Here is a 20321-nt window from a genome sequence, read left to right on the forward strand (position 1 = left end):
TTTGTCCTATATTTTTAAACCCAGCCCCTGTCCCCGCAGGAGGCCTTTTGCCTCTTGGTAGGCCGTCATTGTAAATAAGAATTTGTTCTTAACTGACTTGCCTAGTTAAATAAAGGTTAAATAAAAAAATATATATATAAAAAAAGAGAAATTTGATTGAGGGTAAGGGTTAAACTCTTAACTGAAAAGCCAGTCCAGACAAACATTCAATAACAGTACATGACCTGGATGTGCATTGGGGCACATAATCATCCTCATGCAGTGTAAATAGTCTCAGAACAGGGTTGTGTTCAGTAGGGAGAAAACATTTAGAAATGTAATTAAAAAGGGGAGGCCTGTAACATTACTTATCAGAACACAGATTTCCATTTTCCATTAGGTTTGGCTGTGGATTGCCCTACTGAACAGAATGCAGGTTAGATGTTGGGATTGGTGTTACCACAGAACATTTGTAACTATTGCAAATTTCACCAGATAATGCTGTAGCTAACAAACAAATAACACAGCATCTCAAGCATTTTATTAGGTTTAAACAATATCTTGCTTAGAAAGGCCATTTGGCATTATATAATTATATATAATTTTATCATATATATATATATATATATAATTATATATACATATATTCAACATTTTAATAAAACACTAGAAAATAAAACAGATGCAAATAAAAAATAGGATTTTCTTAAGACAATAATAATAACAAATAAAAAAAATAGCAAGAAAAACAAAAAATCTAATACATTTCTAAATTGTCCCAGTACAGCTCATGTACATTTTCTTAAAAAAAGCTAAGAAAAAAAAGCAAGGCAGCAGACAGGAATTAAATATAAATAACCCTACATTATGTACAGAAGGGAGTGGGGAAGTGACCGGTTATCGATGAGACAAAACCAGCCCAAGGGGCAAATTGAACAAGAGAGGAAGGAAATATAAGGGAAGGAAAGAAAGAAAGAAAAAGAAAGGAAAGAGAGAAGAGAGCGAGAGAGAGAGAGAGAGAGAGAGAAAGAGAGACAGACCGACAGAGAAAGAAAGACAGGCAGAGGCAGACAGACATCCAAGGGACAGCTAAACAGGATCAGGAGGAGAGAGACAGGTTTAAGAGGTGGGGTCGCCAGAGAGAGACAGGTTTAAGAGGTGGGGTCGCCAGAGAGAGACAGGTTTAAGAGGTGGGGTCGCCAGAGAGAGACAGGTTTAAGAGGTGGGGTCGCCAGAGAGAGACAGGTTTAAGAGGTGGGGTCGCCAGAGAGAGAGACAGGTTTAAGAGGTGGGGTCGCCAGAGAGAGAGACAGGTTTAAGAGGTGGGGTCGCTAGAGAGAGAGACAGGTTTAAGAGGTGGGGTCGCTAGAGAGAGACAAGTTTAAGAGGTGGGGTCGCTAGAGAGAGACAGGTTTCGGGGGACGAGAGACTGGTTTAAGGCTGGGAGAGACAGGTTTAGAGGTGGGAGAGACAGAGAGACTGGTTGAACCCTAAGAAGCCCCACTCCTCCAGTCTGTCTCGCTCTCTTTCTCCATCTCTGAAGAAAGGTGTGCCCTGTTGCTCAGACAGGGACATTACATTACTGGGGTGTTGCATCACATTTCTATCGGCAGCCAGCAGGGGTGTGGAACAAGGGCCCGGATGCACCTGGCTGTCCTCTGTAATAACCAGTAAACAATGTCATTGTGATTTGTGGTTGGAATAACTCAGGGCAATGGATTTTACCCACTATAGTGGGTGAAGGTTAGGTAGAGGACCTGACTAGGGGACATAATGAAGGAATAGTCAAGGGTCCAGCACTTCAGTGGAATGGAATGAAGACATGGAGCCAAGACAAAGCTGGTTCAAAACAAAGCAATGGAGTTTGATTGGAATGGAACCCGGCATTACAGCATGAAATGGAAAGGAGGCTGGTGGATCATGAACTTGAACAGGATAATAAAAGTCCCTGATCTTGGTCTCAGTGTTACAAAGCCAGGCGTCAGCTACGGTTTTAGGGCTTTGTACAGAGGCTCAAAAATAGTAGTGGGAAGGGGCCAAATAGATGTACTAATCTGTAGGATGATACTGGTTTACCAAGAGTCTATACACCTACACTCAATCAACTCAAATGAGGGAGAGTTGCAGTGAACATATTTTCCATATAAATCAACCCGTGAGGCACTTTCTAGAGTAAAGCCTTAAGTCATTAGGGGTTGGGGTTGGCAGTGTCGTGGGGGACAGGTGATTACATTCAGCAAACCTTCTGGCTCAAAATGAGAGTTAAAGCCTCTCCTCTCCAGACCAACGCCCACCCTGATGATTACAAAGATCCAACACAACCAAACATCCGGGAAGGAAAATAAAATGGCACACGGGCATTTGAGATGCTTTGGAATGGGACACGGTCTGAAATGACGTTGACAGTATTTTTTTAAGTGACTGGTCTAAGTGTGAGATCCGGTTTGAAGATCTTTACCTAGCCAGCTATGTCCTGTGGTTTAACCTAATAGAACTAGTCAGAACTAGAGGCCATAACCAGAGTCTCTAAAAAGGCCTCTTCAATGCTGACACAAAGGTTGCAAAATATTTTTCTTTAAAGACAAAAATCTGTTTTTCTTTTTCAGAAATCCTGTAATCAGAAGGGAATAAGCTGCGAGGGAATCCTCCCAACTAGAATTCTTCAAACAGGATAAAAGAAAAACATTTAAAAATAATTTTGCAACCCTAGTTGCCAAGTGATTAACTATCTCAGGGTCATGTTACCCATCTGGCCTTCGCATCACCGGTGCTGATTTTTTATTTTGATGCAAATAGTACAAGCATTCGAACAATCAACAATAACAACAATTTGTCAATACTGGTGCTTTTTTTTTGTGGAGTTTCAGAGACTATTTCTAATTTCCTGATCCCATATGATTCAATCACGACAGAGTTGGATTGTGCTCCTTCCTTTCGACCTATAAAATATAGAAAAGGGAGAAGCTAAACCAATCCATTCCAACTCCTGAACAGTAGGAGTTGTGCAGGTATTTTTCTACAGACTGGGCTTTCCTTATGTCCTAATGACAAAACAATGCTGAACCTTTATGACCGGACAAATAGGGCCATCTGTGTATAAGAGAATGCGTTTGGCATCAACTAGGTTTGGCAGATCTTCATGGCTCTCTAGTATACCCATCAACCACAGGAGGTTGGTGGCACCTAAATTGGGGAGGACGGGCTCGTGGGAATGGCTGGAGCAGAATTGGGGGAATGGTATCAAATTCATTGTTTTCATGTGTTTGATGCCATTCCATTTGCTCCATTCCGGCCATTATTATGAGCCGTCCTCCCATCAGCAGCCTCCTGTGCTGTCAACTCCACAGACCAATGAAGAAACTGGGATCAAAATGGCAGCTTTTATAATTGACCAATAATCCCCGATCACAATTGACAGCTAAAACCTCATGTCAGTTACCCTTCATACACTCAAACCTTGCAGATGTCAAGTGAGTGGGGTGGTTGGGTTTGTTGCGAAGTGGGTGAGAATCTCTTACGCATGCGCACACTCTGTTCATTACAATCCTTTGAGGGCAATTGGTAGCTGTGATTGGCTAACGGACCAGGGGCAGGGTCAATTCCATTTGCACTCAACCAACTAAGTAGACAAACTGAAATGAACTGTACATACATTGAAAGAATCCGTACAGGAACCCCCACCCCCCGACAACTTTAAGTCATTTCCTGAGTTGACCAAGCAGAGATGGAATTGACCTCAACCTTGTTGCTAGCTAACTGACATCATTTATCTTTTATTACAATCTCAACTAGACTGTGGTACGCCCGAGGGTGGCCTCATCCACAAACCCATAGCGTGTGTTTCTAGCCAAGCTGTCCTTATAGGCAGCCATTCTGAAGAGAAAAAAAAAATCACTGCAAACATTCCATCATGTCACACATTTCAACATTAAAATGAACAATTTATCCATTTGAGGGTGGGAGTATCAAAGCAACAGCATTAAAGTACAACAAATTCTCAGTATGTGGCATCGGAGTAGAATTCTATTTCAATAAAACACTAACAGATAGACATTCTAAAATTTAGAATCTAAATGGTGCAGATAGAAATATAATGAAGAGCTGACAATTTCTGTTCTATATGACAACCATATATGTTCTACACAATACATTTCTATCTGAACATTCTGTAATGTTTCATCACCCTGAACAGGCCCCAGTTGAAAAACAGAGAGGGGGTCTTCACATTTTGACGCCATCTTCTCAACCAACCTATACCGAAAGAAATATACCCAATAGATTACACACAAGTAAATGGAATGACACGTAAATAATAGATAGGAAATGTTTTCCCCCATTCCAACTGTAAGCAATTAAATATATGAAAACATACATAAGAATTGGTTCATTTCCATGATGCAACAAAGGATAGGAAATGCACAGTAATTGCATGGTTACTATATGTTGAGATATATGGACATACACCCAAAATCGACAGTTTTATACAGGGTCATTCTGAAAGAATAATTATATTGTGGCAACATATCGACCTCATACTCATCATTATTATGCAAAGGCTATTTTGAAAGCATTGCTGGCCAAATCTTCAACACGCTCCTTACATTTCAATATATTTGACGTTTGATATTTTATTTCTTTTCAGTACGGGAATCTTCAACTTCCCTAAACGTTCTACACACATATAATCCACTGTGACGCCCAACATGTGCAAGCCAATCTAAATTACACCGTTTCCTAGGTCCTTGAACACAAACACAGCAAAGCCACAATGTGTTGGAGATATGTGGCTAGCTACGCCCTTAGTCCTGCCATGATTCCTTGACCTCTGTGTGAACTGTGAACTCAACGGAAAACTAGTCGAAAGAGTTTGGACCATGTGATTAGCAAAGCCCTCGTGGCCAATTCTGGATGTGCTCCTGGCCAGCTGTAGCGTGTGTGCGTTCGTGTGAACAGAAGAATTCTGATTGGCTGTGTAAATCTATTCCTCTGAGGTTGACCTATCAGCTTTAAGCTGCAGCCTGAATCAGATGAAGCCATCAACCACGTAAGTCTCAGTCACTTAACCGTATAAAACTAAAAACAAGAGATAAAAAAACACCAACATCATTCCCTCAATTCTACATTTTTTACATAAGCCTCTAAAGTGTCCGATTTATATTCATATATTTATATAAACCAATAAAATACATTATAAATGTCACCCTAAAATTGCAGCAAAAAAGGTCTTAAAAACAAAACAACAAAATGTGACAGGCTAAGTATATGTACATGATTGGGGGATGTCTGGATGGGGCAAGATTGGGACAAGGGGGCCGTATTAACAAGATCAATATTACAAAATATTCAAGAAGGCATCTCTGATATTCACTCCCTCCCTCCGGTACACTGCAGCGCTGCACTTTGCTCTGTCACAAGACTTCCCTTCCATTTTCCTTCTAGCACACAGGCTGTCCAGTCATCTAAGCCGTGACCAGTTTCTTTGCTTCTGTTGGGTACACGTGTGTTTGCTTTGTTTTTATGACTGTATATCGATGTCCGTCCCCTGTGTGGGTCTGTCCCTACTTGAAGTTGGCATAGTCAGAAAAGGCATCAATATACTCCTGGACCACTTTGTAGCAGAACTCGTACTGCTCCTAAAACAGAGAGGAGAACATCACAATGATGATTAAAAAGGATACTACTAAATATACAACCAAGATCAATTCATTTGTACACAAATGGAATTGCAAAAGTCACTGAAAAAGTTGTTTTAAATGCTGTCCAAAAAGACAGTAGAGAAAATTGTGTATGTGAACACACACTCACACACACACACACACACACTAAAGTATCTTATATGGCGGTGATCACATAAAGAGGAAAGAAATATGGGGGAAAAAGAAAACGTGGACAGAGGTGAGTTTCTGACGTGGTGAGTCAAGAGCTCGTTGATGAGTTCATACAATCTTGTTTGTGTTTACATTTGTTGTTGACAACAAAGCTGGTATGGTAGAAATGGAGTCAAACCTATATTGTTGGTCGATATTGTCCGTTTACCGCTATATCGGTATCGGCCCATAATTAAACCGATATTCAATGAATAGGATGAATAAAGGGAATCTCATGCTTATCTGAACACTTGTGACATTCTCATGACGTGTCATTATTGGGCTCCCAAGTGGCGCAGCGGTCTAAGGTACTGCATCTCAGTGCTGGAGGCGTCACTACAGATCCTGGTTCGATTCCAGGCTGTATCTCAACCGGCCGTGACTTTGAGCTGCTCTTCCTCCCGGGGAAGGACTGCCCATTCCATGATCTCGCCATCACGGTTGACAACTCCCTTGTGTCCTCCTCCCAGAGTGCTAAGAACCTTGGCGTGATCCTGGACAACACCCTGTCGTTCTCCACTAACATCAAGGTGGTGACCCGATCCTGTAGGTTCATGCTCTACAACATTCGCAGAGTACGACCCTGCCTCACACAGGAAGCGGCGCAGGTCCTAATCCAGGCACTTGTCATCTCCCGTCTAGATTACTGCAACTCGCTGTTGGCTGGGCTCCCTGCCTGTGCCATTAAACCCCTACAACTCATCCAGAACGCCGCAGCCCGTCTGGTGTTCAACCTTCCCAAGTTCTCTCACGTCACCCCGCTCCTCCGCTCTCTCCACTGGCTTCCAGTTGAAGCTCGCATCCGCTACAAGACCATGGTGATTGCCTACGGAGCTGTGAAGGGAACGGCACCTCCATACCTTCAGGCTCTGATCAGGCCCTACACCCAAACAAGGGCACTGCGTTCATCCACCTCTGGCCTGCTGGCCCCCCTACCTCTGAGGAAGCACAGTTCCCGCTCAGCCCAGTCAAAACTGTTCGCAGCTCTGGCACCCCAATGGTGGAACAAGCTCCCTCACGACGCCAGGACAGCGGAGTCAATCACCACCTTCCGGAGACACCTGAAACCCCACCTCTTTAAGGAATACCTAGGATAGGATAAAGTAATCCTTCTAACCCCCTCCCCCCTTAAAAGATTTAGATGCACTATTGTAAAGTGGTTGTTCTACTGCATATCATAAGGTGAATGCACCAATTTGTAAGTCACTCTGGATAAGAGCGTCTGCTAAATTACTTAAATGTAAATGTAAATGAGTCCCATAGGGCGGCGCACAATTGGTCCAGGTTTGGCCGGGGTAGGCCGTCATTGTAAATAAGAATTGCCTAGATAAATAAAGCTTAAATAAAAAATATTGCAGGTAGCCTAGCGATTAAGAGCGTTGAGCCAGTAACCGAAAGGCCGCTGGTTCGAATCCCCAAGCCGACTAAGTGAAAAAAAACTGTCGATATCGCTCTGGTCACAATGTATGAAATCAACATTTGAAGTATAGTTATTGGACAATTGCTCTTTTCAAATCAAATGTTATTTGTTACATGCGCCGAATACAACCTTACCGTGAAATGCTTACTTACAATCCTTTAAACAACAATGCAGTTCAAGAAAGAGAAAATATTTACTAAATAAAATAAAAAATGCTATAAAAAGTAACAATAAAATAAGGCTATATACAGGGGGTACCGGTACCGAGTCAATGTCTGGGGGTAGAGGTTAGTCTAGATAATTTGTACATGTAGGTAGGGTTAAAGTGACTATGCATAGATAACAAACAGCGAGTCCAAAAACAAAGGGGGGGGGGGGGTGTCAATGTAAATAGTCCAGGTGGCCATTTGATTACTTGTTCTGCAGTCTTATGGCTTGGGGGTAGAAGCTGTTAACCTGTTTGGGATAGGGGGCAGTATTTCACGGCCGGATAAAAAAACGTACCCGATTTAATCTGGTTACTACTCCTGCCCAGAAACTAGAATATGCATATAATTAGTAGATTTGGATAGAAAACACTCTAAAGTTTCTAAAACTGTTTGAATGGTGTCTGAGTATAACAGAACTCATATGGCAGGCCAAAACCTGAGAAGATTCCATACAGGAAGTGCCCTGTCTGACAATTTGTTGTCCTTCTGTAGCATCTCTATCGAAAATACAGCATCTGTGCTGTAACGTGACATTTTCTAAGGCTTCCATTGGCTCTCAGAAGGCGCCAGAAACTGGAATGGGGTGTCTGCTGTCTCTGGGCGAAGAACAGCAGGAGAATTTGTTAGTGGTCAGCCTGGGAACAGTGAGACAGAGGCGCATTCACGAGAATTCTCCATTTTTTTTCTTTCAGCCATTGAATGAATACAACGTCGCCCGGTTGGAATATTATCGCTATTTTATGAGAAAAATAGCATAAAAATTGATTTTAAACAGCGTTTGACATGCTTCGAAGTACGGTAATGGAATATTATTATTTTTTTTGTCACGAAATGCGCTCGCACGTCACCCTTTGGATAGTGACCTGAACGCACGAACAAAACGGAGGTATTTGGATATAACTATGGATTATTTGGAACCAAAACAACATTTGTTGTTGAAGTAGAAGTCCTGGGAGTGCATTCTGATGAAGAACAGCAAAGGTAATCCAATTTTTCTAATAGTAATTCTGAGTTTAGGTTGTCCCAAACTTGGTGGGTGTCAAATTAGCTAGCCGTGATGGCCAGGCTATGTACTGAGAATATTGCAAAATGTGCTTTCGCCGAAAAGCTATTTTAAAATCTGACACCGCGATTGCATAAAGGAGTTCTGTATCTATAATTCTTAAAATAATTGTTATGTTTTTTGTGAACGTTTATCATGAGTAATTTAGTAAATTCACCGGAAGTTTGCGGTGGGTATGCTAGTTCTGAACATCACATGCTAATGTAAAAAGCTGGTTTTTGATATAAATATGAACTTGATTGAACAAAACATGCATGTATTGTATAACATAATGTCCTAGGAGTGTCATCTGATGAAGATCATCAAAGGTTAGTGCTGCATTTAGCTGTGGTTTTGGTTTTTGTGACATATATGCTTGCTTTGAAAATGGCTGTGTGATTATTTTTGGCAGGGTACTCTCCTGACATAATCTAATGTTTTGCTTCGCTGTAAAGCCTTTTTGAAATCAGACAATGTGGTTAGATTAACGAGAGTCTTGTCTTTAAAATGGTGTAAAATAGTCATATGTTTGAGCAATTGAAGTTATTGCATTTTTGAGGTATTTGTATTTCGCGCCACGCTCTACCATTGGATATTGGTGAGGCGCTAGCGGAACGTCTGTCCTTAAGAAGTTTTAAGGAGCGTTTTGGACCTAGACTTGGCAGTCCGGTACTGCTTGCCGTGCGGTAGCAGAGAGATGTCTTTGACATTTGTTGGGGCCTTCCTCTGACACCGCCTAGTATATAGGTCCTGGATGGCGGGTAGCTTGGCTATGGAGGTAGGCTCGCGACACTGGGCAGCTGGGTTTCTCTTTGTAGTTTGTAATAGTTTACAAGCCCTGCCACATCCGACGAGCGTCAGAGCCAGTGTAGTAGGATTCAATCTTAGTCCTGTATTGACACTTTGCCTATTTGATGGTTCGTCTGAGGGCATAGCGGGATTTCTTATAAAGCGTCCGGATTAGTGTCCTGCTACTTGAAAGCGTCAGCTCTAGCCTTTAGCTCGGTGCAGATGTTGCCTGTAATCCATTGCTTCTGGTTGGGATATGTGCGTACGGTTACTGTGGGGACGACGTCATCAATGCACTTATTGATGAAGCCGGTGACTGAGGTGGTATTCTTCTCAATGCCATTGGATGAATCCCAGAACATATTCCAGTCTGTGCTAGCAAAACAGTCCTGTAAAGTAGCATCTGTGTTATCTGACCACTTCTGTATTGAGCGAGTCACTGGTACTTCCTGATTTAGTTTTTGTTTGTAAGCAGGTCAGATTTGCCAAATGGAGAGCGGGGGAGAGCCTTGTATGCATCTCTGTATGTGGAGTAAAGGTGGTCTAGGCACCCCGATCTCGGGATATATTTCCGTCTTTTCTTCAAGCGAATGACAGGGCTTTGGGCCTGGTCTCGGAGAAGACTCATTAAATTAAAGCTCTTCGTCCATTTCGAGGTGAGTAATCGCTGTTCTGAATTTATGAGAATTCAGTGTGGGAAAATTACACTATTTCATTTCCCTGCTGTAAAACAGTATATCGGCAGATATTTCGGTATCACTACGTTTTGTTCCCCAACCCCAAAAAACGGTATCTGACCCCAAAAAACATTGGTTGAGCTCTAGGTAGAAACTTTAGTCAGCACCGTTTTCACAATACTTCCATATTTGTGACATTTAGTGTGAGCAATTGGCACTGATCGAAGTAACTGTCAAATTTCCAAAATACAGGAAGGCATATTTATTCAATACGAGTTCTTAAGCTTGTAACTCGTAATTGCATCATGTGCATCCCATGCATTGTACAGTTGGCTAAACTCAGGTTGAATAATTGCATTATTATAACGCATAGCATTAAAGCTGGAATCCTTAATTGGTGAAACTGCAACGTCCATTTGAGATAGTGTAACAGTAGTGTAACAGTCTGCATCATGTATGTCGGTGTCGTGTAACATAGCGTGTCCTCACCAGTGTCTGCACCATGTGGGGTCTCTGCAGCCGGAGGCTCTTGACGGTCTGGAAGACGTCCAGGATGGCCTCAGCTTTCACCCGCTCCAGGACCGTGCTCAGGGCACAGAAGGTCCCTGTCCGCCCCGCGCCCGCACTGACACACACACACACACACACACACACACACACACACACACACACACACACACACACACACACACACACACACACACACACACACACACACACACACACACACACACACACACACACACACACACACGTTAGCTGTGGTTAGGCACACACAAGATATGATAAATTGTTAAAACATTAGGTGTAGGTTACCTGCAGTGGACAGTGATTGGGTGGTTGCCAGATTGTTGCTGCTGCTTCTGGACCGCAGCAATGATGTTGATCATGCCCTTCCCGTCACTGGGAATGCCCACTTCTGGCCAGCCATGGAAATGAAACTGTCTCACCGTACGAGCCTTGTTCTCCTAAAGAGTGAGAAAGGAAAGAGTAAGACAGGAAGAGACACGCCCAACACCAGTGTTTCCCAAAGGGATATTTTCAGCAGCGGTTGCAAAGTTAGCGTAAGACTGCCACTACCCCGCTAGGCTATCTGAGTGACTCAAATATTATTACAAAAATCAGTGACGGACCCAAGCCATGCCATTTTTTTAAATGTTTGATTCTCCCTGACTGTCTAGTTTTTATTTTGGTAGTTATTGGTTCTCAAATTATGATTTATGGGTAAAGGGGTAAACTCTGCCCACACATACAAACACCCACTGAAGACACATAGAAGTGACTAATCAAATCTAGTTGACATTTGATTGGGGTGCGTGCGAACGTAGTTTTGAATGGGTTATGTTGACTGCTAGTGTTTTTTGAGGCAGCCTCTGTCCTCACCCTGTTGTTGGTGACCAGGAGGTCTCTAACAGTGTAGCTCTCACTCTCCTCCTCCTTCTTCAGCTCGATGGAGATGTCCCCACACACCATCACCCCATCACTGGGCCAGTACTGGGCACACTTCTCCTACAGAGAGAGGGGGAGGAGAGCAAGAGCGAGGTAAAGATTAGAGACAGACAGACAGACAGACAGACAGACAGACAGACAGACAGACAGACAGACAAACAAAGGTAGCCTGGCGGGTAGGAGTGTTGGGCCAGTAACAGAAAGGCTGCTGGATCGAATCCCTGAGCTGACAAGGTCAAGATCTGTCCTTCTGCCCCTGAGCAAAGCAGTTAACCCACTGTTCCCTGGGTGCCGAAGGCGTGGATGTCGATTAAGGCAGCCCTCCGCACCTCTCTGATTCAGAAGGGTTGGGTTAAATGCGGAAGACACATTTCAGTTGAATGCATTCAGTTGTACAACTGACTAGGTATCCCCTTTCCCAAAGATAAACAAAGAGACAGACAAAGATCTGATGGCACACTGCAATCAGCTCCAGGAAGTATTTCAACTAACAGAGAATGATCCTCTAATCACGAGACAGAACCAGGAAACAGACCAATAAGGAGACGTTTCTCTTCCAATCATTGTTCTCAGTAATAACATATTTTACTGGCATGACTGAGCTTAGCGAACACACTGTCGTCAGATTAGTTCAATGGCCCCCATCCTTCACTGCGCTCTCTCCTTTCTGCCCATCGCCTCCTTCCTATGGCCTCCATCCTCCATCCTCCCTCTCACACCTCTCAACCTGTCCTCTCTATCTTCTTCCTCCATCCCTCTCTATCCATTTCCTCCATCCCTCTCCACATGTTGTCTCTCTGTTGTGTCCTCTCCCTATCCCTCTGTACCTGTCCTCTCTCCTCCAGCTCAGTGAGCATGACTATGGAGCAGCTCCTCCACTCCCAGATCATCCTCCAGAAGTCTTCGATGGTGTGCTGCAGCGGGCCCTGGCTGGCCATGTACGAGTCCTTCTGACGGTACCCCTGGACCAGACACAGGTAGAGATACGCAGAGGTTAGGTGTGTACACACACACACAGGTTTTTCTTTATTTTTACTATTATTTTCTACATTGTAGAATACTAGTGAAGACATCAAAACTATTAAATAACACATATGGAATATTGTAGTAACCAAAGAAAAAAGTGTTAAACAAATGCATTTTATATTTGAGATACTTCAAAGTAGGCACCCTTTGCCTTAATGACAGCAATGCACACGCATGGCATTATCTCAACCAGCTTCATGAGGTAGTCACCTGGAATGCATTTCAATTAACAGGTGTGCCTTGTTAAAAGTTAATCTGTGGAATTTCTTTCCTTCTCAATGCGTTTGAGCCAATCAGTTGTGTTGTGACATGGTAGGGGTGATATACAGAAGATAGCCCTATTTGGTAAAATACCAAGTCCAAATTATGGCAAGAACAGCTCAAATAAGCAAAGAAAAACAGTCCATCATTCATTTAAGAACTTTGAAAGTTTCATCAAGTGCTATGATGAAACTGTCTCTCATGAGGACCGCCACAGGAAAGGAAGACCCAGAGTTACCTCTGCTGCAGAAGATAAGTTCATTAGTTACCAGCCTCAGAAATTGTAGCCCAAATAAATGCATCACAGAGTTCAAGTAACAGACACATCTCAACATCAACGGTTCAGAGGAGACTGCGTGAATCAGGCCTTCAGGGTCAAATTGCTGCAAAGAAACGACTACTAAAGGACACCAATAAGAAGAAGAGACTTGTTTGGGCCAAGAAACACGAGCAATGGACATTAGATTTTTGGTTCCAACCGCCGTGTTTTTGTGAGACGCATAGTAGGTGAATGGATGATCTCCGCATGTGTGATTCCCACTGTGAAGCATGGAGGAGGTGGTGTGATGGTGCTTTGCTGGTGACACTGTCAGTGATTTATTTAGAATTCAAAGCATACTTAACCAGCATGGCTACCACAGCATTCTGCAGCGATACGCCATCCCATCTGGTTTGCGCTTAGTGGGACTATCATTTGTTTTTCAACAGGACAATGACCCGAAACCCCTCCAGGCTGTGTAAGGGCTATTTGACCAAGAAGGAGAGTGATGGAGTGCTGCATCAGATGACCTGGCCTCCACAACCACCCGACATCAACCCAATTGAGATGGTTTGGGATGAGTTGGACCGCAGAGTGAAGGAAAAGCAGCCAGCAAGTGCTCAGAAAATGTGGGTACTCCTTCAAGACTGTTGGGAAAGCATTCCAGGTGAAGCTGGTTGATAGATTGCCAAGCATTTCTCTACATCCGCAATAACATCTGCTAAACACTTTTTTGGTCACTACATGATTCCATGTGTTATTTCATAGTTATGATATCTTCACTATTATTCTACAATGTAGAAAATAGTCAAATGAAGAAAAACCTTGAATAAGTAGGTGTGTCCAAACTTTTGACTGGTACTGTACATAGGCACACACATGCGCCAGCTTAGACATACACACAACAACCACTGTAGGGTCCATTTCTGCCCGTATTAGACTCATCTCCTGTGTTGTGTAGATGTCAGTAGTTGGATGTTTTTGTACACTAGGGGTCTACCCTTCAAAAAGGTCTCTACTGTATCCTCACTATCATATCTCCTGATAGGCATCTCCTTACATTGACATTTGAGTCATTTAGCAGATGCTCTTATCCAGAACAACTTACAGTAGTGAGTGCATACATCTTCGTACTGGTCCCCCATGGGAATCAAACCCACAACCCTGGCATTGCAAGCGCCACATTGTACCAACTAAGTCACACGGGACTATCTTTTCACCTTTTATGTGACGACGAACTTGTATCGGTGCTAACGGTTTGTTAATTTGTCTCATTTTAAAAACACTCATAACACAGGTGAAGTGAGCCATAATCTGGTGTCGGTTTCACAGTTGTTTCGTCTACTCACGTCAATGAAGGAGGCGTTGACATAGTCCGTGTTCTCCTCCCCTCTCTTGACTGGGATGATCACTCTGTTGAACTCATCTACGAGACACCAACAAACAGGTTACATTACATGGAGTTATGTGACCGACTAGGTTTGAATACCAGACTGCATTAATCTGCTGAGCTAAAGCCTAGGGATTAGTTTAGGGAGGTTTGGAGCCGTGACTCACACGGGATGATCTGGAGAACTCGGTTCTTCTTCATGTTAGCTGGCAGGTTGCCTGTTCTCATCTTGTCGTTCTGGATCTTGATGGAAGTCAGCTTCTGTGTGGGGAGACAAAACCACAGGCTGGGCTCTCATACTCAGGGAAAAAACACATCTAAAAAAACCTAACAATTTAGTTCTCACAGTGCTACTTCAATGGTTTAGACCTGGGTCATATTCATTGGTTCACACCAAAGCAAAACATGCTGCAAGGAAAACAAAAACAAGCATTTTCAGGTAGTCCCTCCCTGTTTCAATGTATCAATTTCTTCTGCTTGGTGCCAAATAAATATGATCCAGAGTCAAACGGACAGGCTGTCAAACATCTAAGCGTAGCTGAAGTGAGCTTGCTTAAGCTTGTGCTTTGTACTTTTGGGACTATTCCATTCGTTCCATTGTACCAGGCAAACTAAATCACCTTGAACTCCGCTTCCATGCCCCCACAGCCGGCGGTGGTGGAGGGGGCGTAGAGCTTGGCCAGGTGGGACTCCAGGGAGGTCACCTCCAGCTCGGTGTCCCCATACAGATAGTGCTCCAGCATGGCCTGGAAGATGAACACGTATTGCATCTGTGGAGAGAGGGAGGGGGAATAGAGAGAGGGGAGGAAAGAGAGAGAGTGTGGTGGAAGAGAGAGGGTGGAGAAGAGAGAGGGGGGAGAAGAGTGAAAGAGAGAGGGGGAGGAGAGAGAGGGGGGGATGAGAAAGAAAGAGGGGGGGTAGGGGGGAATAGAGAGTGGGTGAGAGAGAAATCGCTAAGACTTTTAGTGCACTTGTGATGCCCATATCATACATCCAGAAGAGGAGTCAAATGACAACACAACATAAACGGGAAATAACCACATACCCTGAACACTGCCAGTATTGAGATTTGAATGGAAACCTGGTCATATAGTATATTGCTATGAGTGTGTGATCCATTTCAGGTCAAGGTAATGTGGTCTTAGTCAGGTCAGGGTTATAATGTTATGCGATTTTGTTGCAGTCTGAGTACCTTGTGGTCTTGTGTTGGCCAGGGTACTAATGAGCAGTGGTTTGGTTTGGGTCCAGGGTACTAATGAGTAGTGGTTTGGTTTGGGTCCAGGGTACTAATGAGTAGTGGTTTGGTTTGGGTCCAGGGTACTAATGAGTAGTGGTTTGGTTTGGGTCCAGGGTACTAATGAGTAGTGGTTTGGTTTGGGTCCAGGGTACTAATGAGTAGTGGTTTGGTTTGGGTCCAGGGTACTAATGAGTAGTGGTTTGGTTTGGGTCCAGGGTACTAATGAGTAGTGGTTTGGTTTGGGTCCAGGGTACTAATGAGTACTGGTTTGGTTTGGGACCAGCATACTAATGAGTACTGGTTTGGGTCGGGGTAATAATGAGTACTGGTTTGGGTCGGGGTAATAATGAGTACTGGTTTGGGTCGGGGAAATAATGAGTACTGGTTTGGGTCGGGGAAATAATGAGTACTGGTTTGGGTCGGGGTAATAATGAGTACTGGTTTGGGTCAGGGTAATAATGAGTACTGGTTTGGGTCAGGGTAATAATGAGTACTGGTTTGGGTCAGGGTAATAATGAGTACTGGTTTGGGTCAGGGTAATAATGAGTACTGGTTTGGGTCAGGGTAATAATGAGTACTGGTTTGGGTCAGGGTAATAATGAGTACTGGTTTGGGTCAGGGTAATAATGAGTACTGGTTTGGGTCAGGGTAATAATGAGTACTGGTTTGGGTCAGGGTAATAATGAGTACTGGTTTGGGTCAGGGTAATAATGAGTACTGGTTTGGGTCAGGGTAATAATGAGTACTGGTTTGGGTCAGGGTAATAATGAGTACTGGTTTGGGTCAGGGTAATGTTGTGGTTAGTGCTTGTTGCGGTCAGTTCAACTTACGTCTGTCTGGACCATTTGGCAGCGTTGGGCTCTGATACGTGTGACAAAGCCAAAGACGTCCACCTTTCTCTCGGTGTTCATCATGTCCAACATGGCATCTATCACTATGAAGGTACCTGTCCTCCCCACCCCCGCACTGACACACAGACAGAGAGAGAGAGACAGACAGACGGAGAGAGAGGTGGAGAGAGAGTCAGAAAAGAACACGCACATAAAGATAGTATGTGGTATGTGACTAAACCTAGGGCGTGTTAGCCCACCAAGCTTAAGCCTAGGCATTAGCTTGGGATCTAAGCGTCACAGAACCACCTACACTAATAACACACTCACCTGCAGTGGACCACGATCGGGCCAGCGTACTGGGGGTTGCAGGTCTTGACCTTCTTGAGGAACTTGAGCATGCCGATGGGCGTGAAGGGGACGCCAAAGTCTGGCCAGCTGGTGAAGTGGAACTGGGTCACCAGCCGCTGAGGCTTCTTACCCCCCACATCCCCCACCTAGATAGATAGATAGAGAGATAGAGAGATAGAGAGATAGAGAGAGATAGAGAGAGATAGATAGAGAGAGATAGAGAGAGATAGAGAGAGATAGAGAGATAGATAGAGAGATAGATAGAGATAGATAGAGAGATAGAGAGATGTAGATGTAGAGACACCATTAGATTAACTGTTTTGGAGTATTATTCAAGACTAATGTTATCTTCAAATGATTTTTTGTTTTTACATTTTCACATGAGCTGCTAAGAATAACCTTCAATAGTGTATATGCTTGGTGTACATCCATATCACATGGGTTTGATAGATGGTGTCGTGAGAGGAGAAAACAAGACAAGAAAAAGGGAGGAGAAAGAGAACAGTCCCTGAGGAGAAAGATGTCAGAAGACAAGTCCAGAAAAGACAGGAGAAGGAGAGAGGAAAAGGGAAGAGCAGGGTACCTGTTGGATGCAGAACTTGCGGATGGTGTAGTCCACCAGCACCATCATGTCCTCCACAGAGACCCGGATGTTGCCGTAGGTCCAGCAGCCCTGGTCTGGCCAGTACTGGGCACACTTACACTGAGACACACAGAGAGATTGCCGCTGTATGGATTTCTTTCAAATGAAAAGAAACAAACACTCATAGTCGTACACTCATATGCCTTTTCACATTGCAAACTTGACATGCTGAACATACCTAATCATCGTCATATAGCAAATACTATGAAAGACCTAGTAGAGGTCTGTTCAGAAGGGTGGAACATCACACAACAGTTCCAATAGATTTTGTACTGTGAAGAACATATTTTAAATGCATTTCATGTTGAGTAGGCAGTTGTGTCAATTGTTTTAATGAACTTTCTATCTGCAAAATTCTGAACCTTCCACCTTCCTGAACACACCTGTTGTCACCCCTCCCCCGCTCTTCCCTCCTTCTCCCCTACCTCTTTTCTTTCCTTCAGGTTGGTCACCATGACGATGGTGGCTGTGTTTTGTTCCCAGATCATTCTCCAGAAGTCGTTCACCGTCTCCTCCTTTGGCCCTGAGAGAGAGGGAGAGAGAAGATATATTATAATCCACTGTTTATTATCATCATTGATTTAATACGTTCCTGTATGTTTGCACAGGAAATGAAATATGATGTCATATTCACATGGCAATCACCACATTAGCCTATCCCAGTGGCTAGAGTAGCCTCTTTACCTTGAGCTGCAATGAACTTGTTCTTCTCTTGGTACCCCTGTGAACAAGAGGAAGGCAGAAGAGGAAGAGTGTGAGAAAAATGTTCTGCTGTATCATCGATGTTTCATGACCAGGTCTTGAATTGTTGGGTAATGTTCTGCTGTATCATCGATGTTTCATGACCAGGTCTTGAATTGTTGGGTAATGTTCTGCTGTATCATCGATGTTTCATGACCAGGTCTTGAATTGTTGGGTAATGTTCTGCTGTATCATCGATGTTTCATGACCAGGTCTTGAATTGTTGGGTATTGTTCTGCTGTATCATCGATGTTTCATGACCAGGTCTTGAATTGTTAGGTAATGTTCTGCTGTATCATCGATGTTTCATGACCAGGTCTTGAATTGTTGGGTAATGTTCTGCTGTATCATCGATGTTTCATGACCAGGTCTTGAATTGTTAGGTAATGTTCTGCTGTATCATCGATGTTTAATGACCAGGTCTTGAATTGTTGGGTATTGTTCTGCTGTATCATCGATGTTTCATGACCAGGTCTTGAATTGTTGGGTAATGTTCTGCTGTATCATCGATGTTTAATGACCAGGTCTTGAATTGTTGGGTATTGTTCTGCTGTATCATCGATGTTTAATGACCAGGTCTTGAATTGTTGGGTATTGTTCTGCTGTATCATCGATGTTTAATGACCAGGTCTTGCATTGTTAGGTAATGTTCTGCTGTATCATCGATGTTTAATGACCATGTCTTGAATTGTTAGGTAATGTTCTGATGTATCATTGATGTTTAATGACCAGGTCATGCATTGTTAGGTAATGTTCTGATGTATCATTGATGTTACTCTACTTTTTGATGTATTGATGTTGTTTCTACTTCATGTGCATTTAGCATGGGACCTGCGTTCTACAAATGAAATATTATTTTCATTTTGTAAAAAAAGAGAGAAAGAACAAAGGAGAGAGGGAGGGAGAGAGAGCGAGAGTGATGAAAAAGACTTGTGGCGTCACTCACATTGATGAAGGATGCGTTGATGAAGTCGGAGTCTGGAACTCCCTCTAGTGATGACAAATGCACCCTGGAGTGATCATCTGAAACACAACAGAACCTTGATTAGCTGAATGACCAGCCTGTTTTAAAGGAGCTACATGTAACATTTATACTACCGCTCAAAAGTTTGGGGTCACTTAGAAATGTTATTGTTTTTTTTTTAAGAAAAGCAAATTTTTTGTCCATTAAAATAACATCAAATTGATCAGAAATACAGTATAGACATTGCTAATGTTGTAAATGACTATTGTAGCTGGAAACGGCTGATTTTTAATGGAATATCAACATAGGTGTAGAGGCCCGTTATCAGAAACCATCACTCCTGTGTTCCAATGGCATGTTGTGTTAGCTAATCCAATTTTATCATTTTAAAAGGCTAATTGATCATTAGAAAACCCTTTTGCAATTATGTTAGCACAGCTGAAAACTGTGGTTCTGATTAAATAAGCAATAAAACTGGCCTTCTTTAGACTAGTTGAGTATCTGGAGTGTCAGCATTTGTGGGTTCGATTACAGGCTCAAAATGAACAGAAACAAATAACTTTCTTCTGAAAGTATTACGTCTGTATTACGTCTTTGCAAATGGTAAGAAGCCACTATGAGATGTTAGGCGTTATTAAGCAGTATCCTTAAAAAAAATATATATATTACATGTAGCTCATTTAAAGTCTGTTCCAGGAAGAGTAGTATGACAGACTAGTGCCCGATTCAGACTATTGGGCCAAACCGATCCAAGCCGAGCTATACTGGCGCGATTACGCATCCGCCATAGATTCTGGAAAGGAAACATACAAGCTAGCACAGCGCGTTCCCAAAGGTTGAATCAGGCTTTAGCGCCATGTCGGGGACTCACATGGCAGGATGTTGACGTATCGGTTCTTGTCCTTGTTCTCCTCCTTAGAGGCCGCGTCGCACGACGCCTGAATGGGACACACCGGCAGCGCCTGGACACAGAGAGCATTAGACACACAGACAGGTAACAGTGATATTAGATGAATGCCCAGTGATGAGTGTTTCTATGGGTGATATTCTTATTCCCAAAACCAGCCCAGCTGGACATGAAAATAAAGCAAATAATGAAAGAACGGCAAAAGGAATTAGGAAGTATTGGAACACAGCCATAGGCTCTGTGTAAGGTAGTACCTCTCCAATCTGAGTCAGTAGCTAGA

General features: G+C 43.2%; 1 protein-coding gene across 3 annotated transcripts in view; it reads right to left on the bottom strand.

The window, feature by feature from the left end:
• Positions 1-3887: 3887 nt before the first annotated feature.
• Positions 3888-20321, bottom strand: part of ptpra (protein tyrosine phosphatase receptor type A) — a 58763-nt gene continuing 42329 nt past the window's right edge. The window contains exons 9-23 of one of the 3 annotated variants that reach the window (XM_014167544.2): positions 20006-20096; positions 19117-19193; positions 18114-18150; positions 17855-17952; positions 17370-17489; positions 16766-16932; positions 16436-16571; positions 14989-15138; positions 14536-14629; positions 14328-14404; positions 12260-12394; positions 11367-11492; positions 10800-10951; positions 10473-10608; positions 3888-5612 (exon numbers count right to left, since the gene is read on the bottom strand). In XM_014167544.2, coding sequence (XP_014023019.2) covers positions 5538-5612; positions 10473-10608; positions 10800-10951; positions 11367-11492; positions 12260-12394; positions 14328-14404; positions 14536-14629; positions 14989-15138; positions 16436-16571; positions 16766-16932; positions 17370-17489; positions 17855-17952; positions 18114-18150; positions 19117-19193; positions 20006-20096 — 1671 coding nt within the window. In that variant the 3' untranslated portion in view covers positions 3888-5537. Of the gene's footprint in view, positions 5613-10472; positions 10609-10799; positions 10952-11366; positions 11493-12259; positions 12395-14327; positions 14405-14535; positions 14630-14988; positions 15139-16435; positions 16572-16765; positions 16933-17369; positions 17526-17854; positions 17953-18113; positions 18151-19116; positions 19194-20005; positions 20097-20321 lie in introns of all 3 variants that reach the window. The other 2 variants (XM_014167543.2, XM_014167540.2) reach the window with 2 other exon arrangements.

Source organism: Salmo salar, chromosome ssa22, assembly GCF_905237065.1.
Source record: "Salmo salar chromosome ssa22, Ssal_v3.1, whole genome shotgun sequence".
In the NCBI taxonomy this organism is placed as follows: Eukaryota; Metazoa; Chordata; class Actinopteri; order Salmoniformes; family Salmonidae; genus Salmo; species Salmo salar.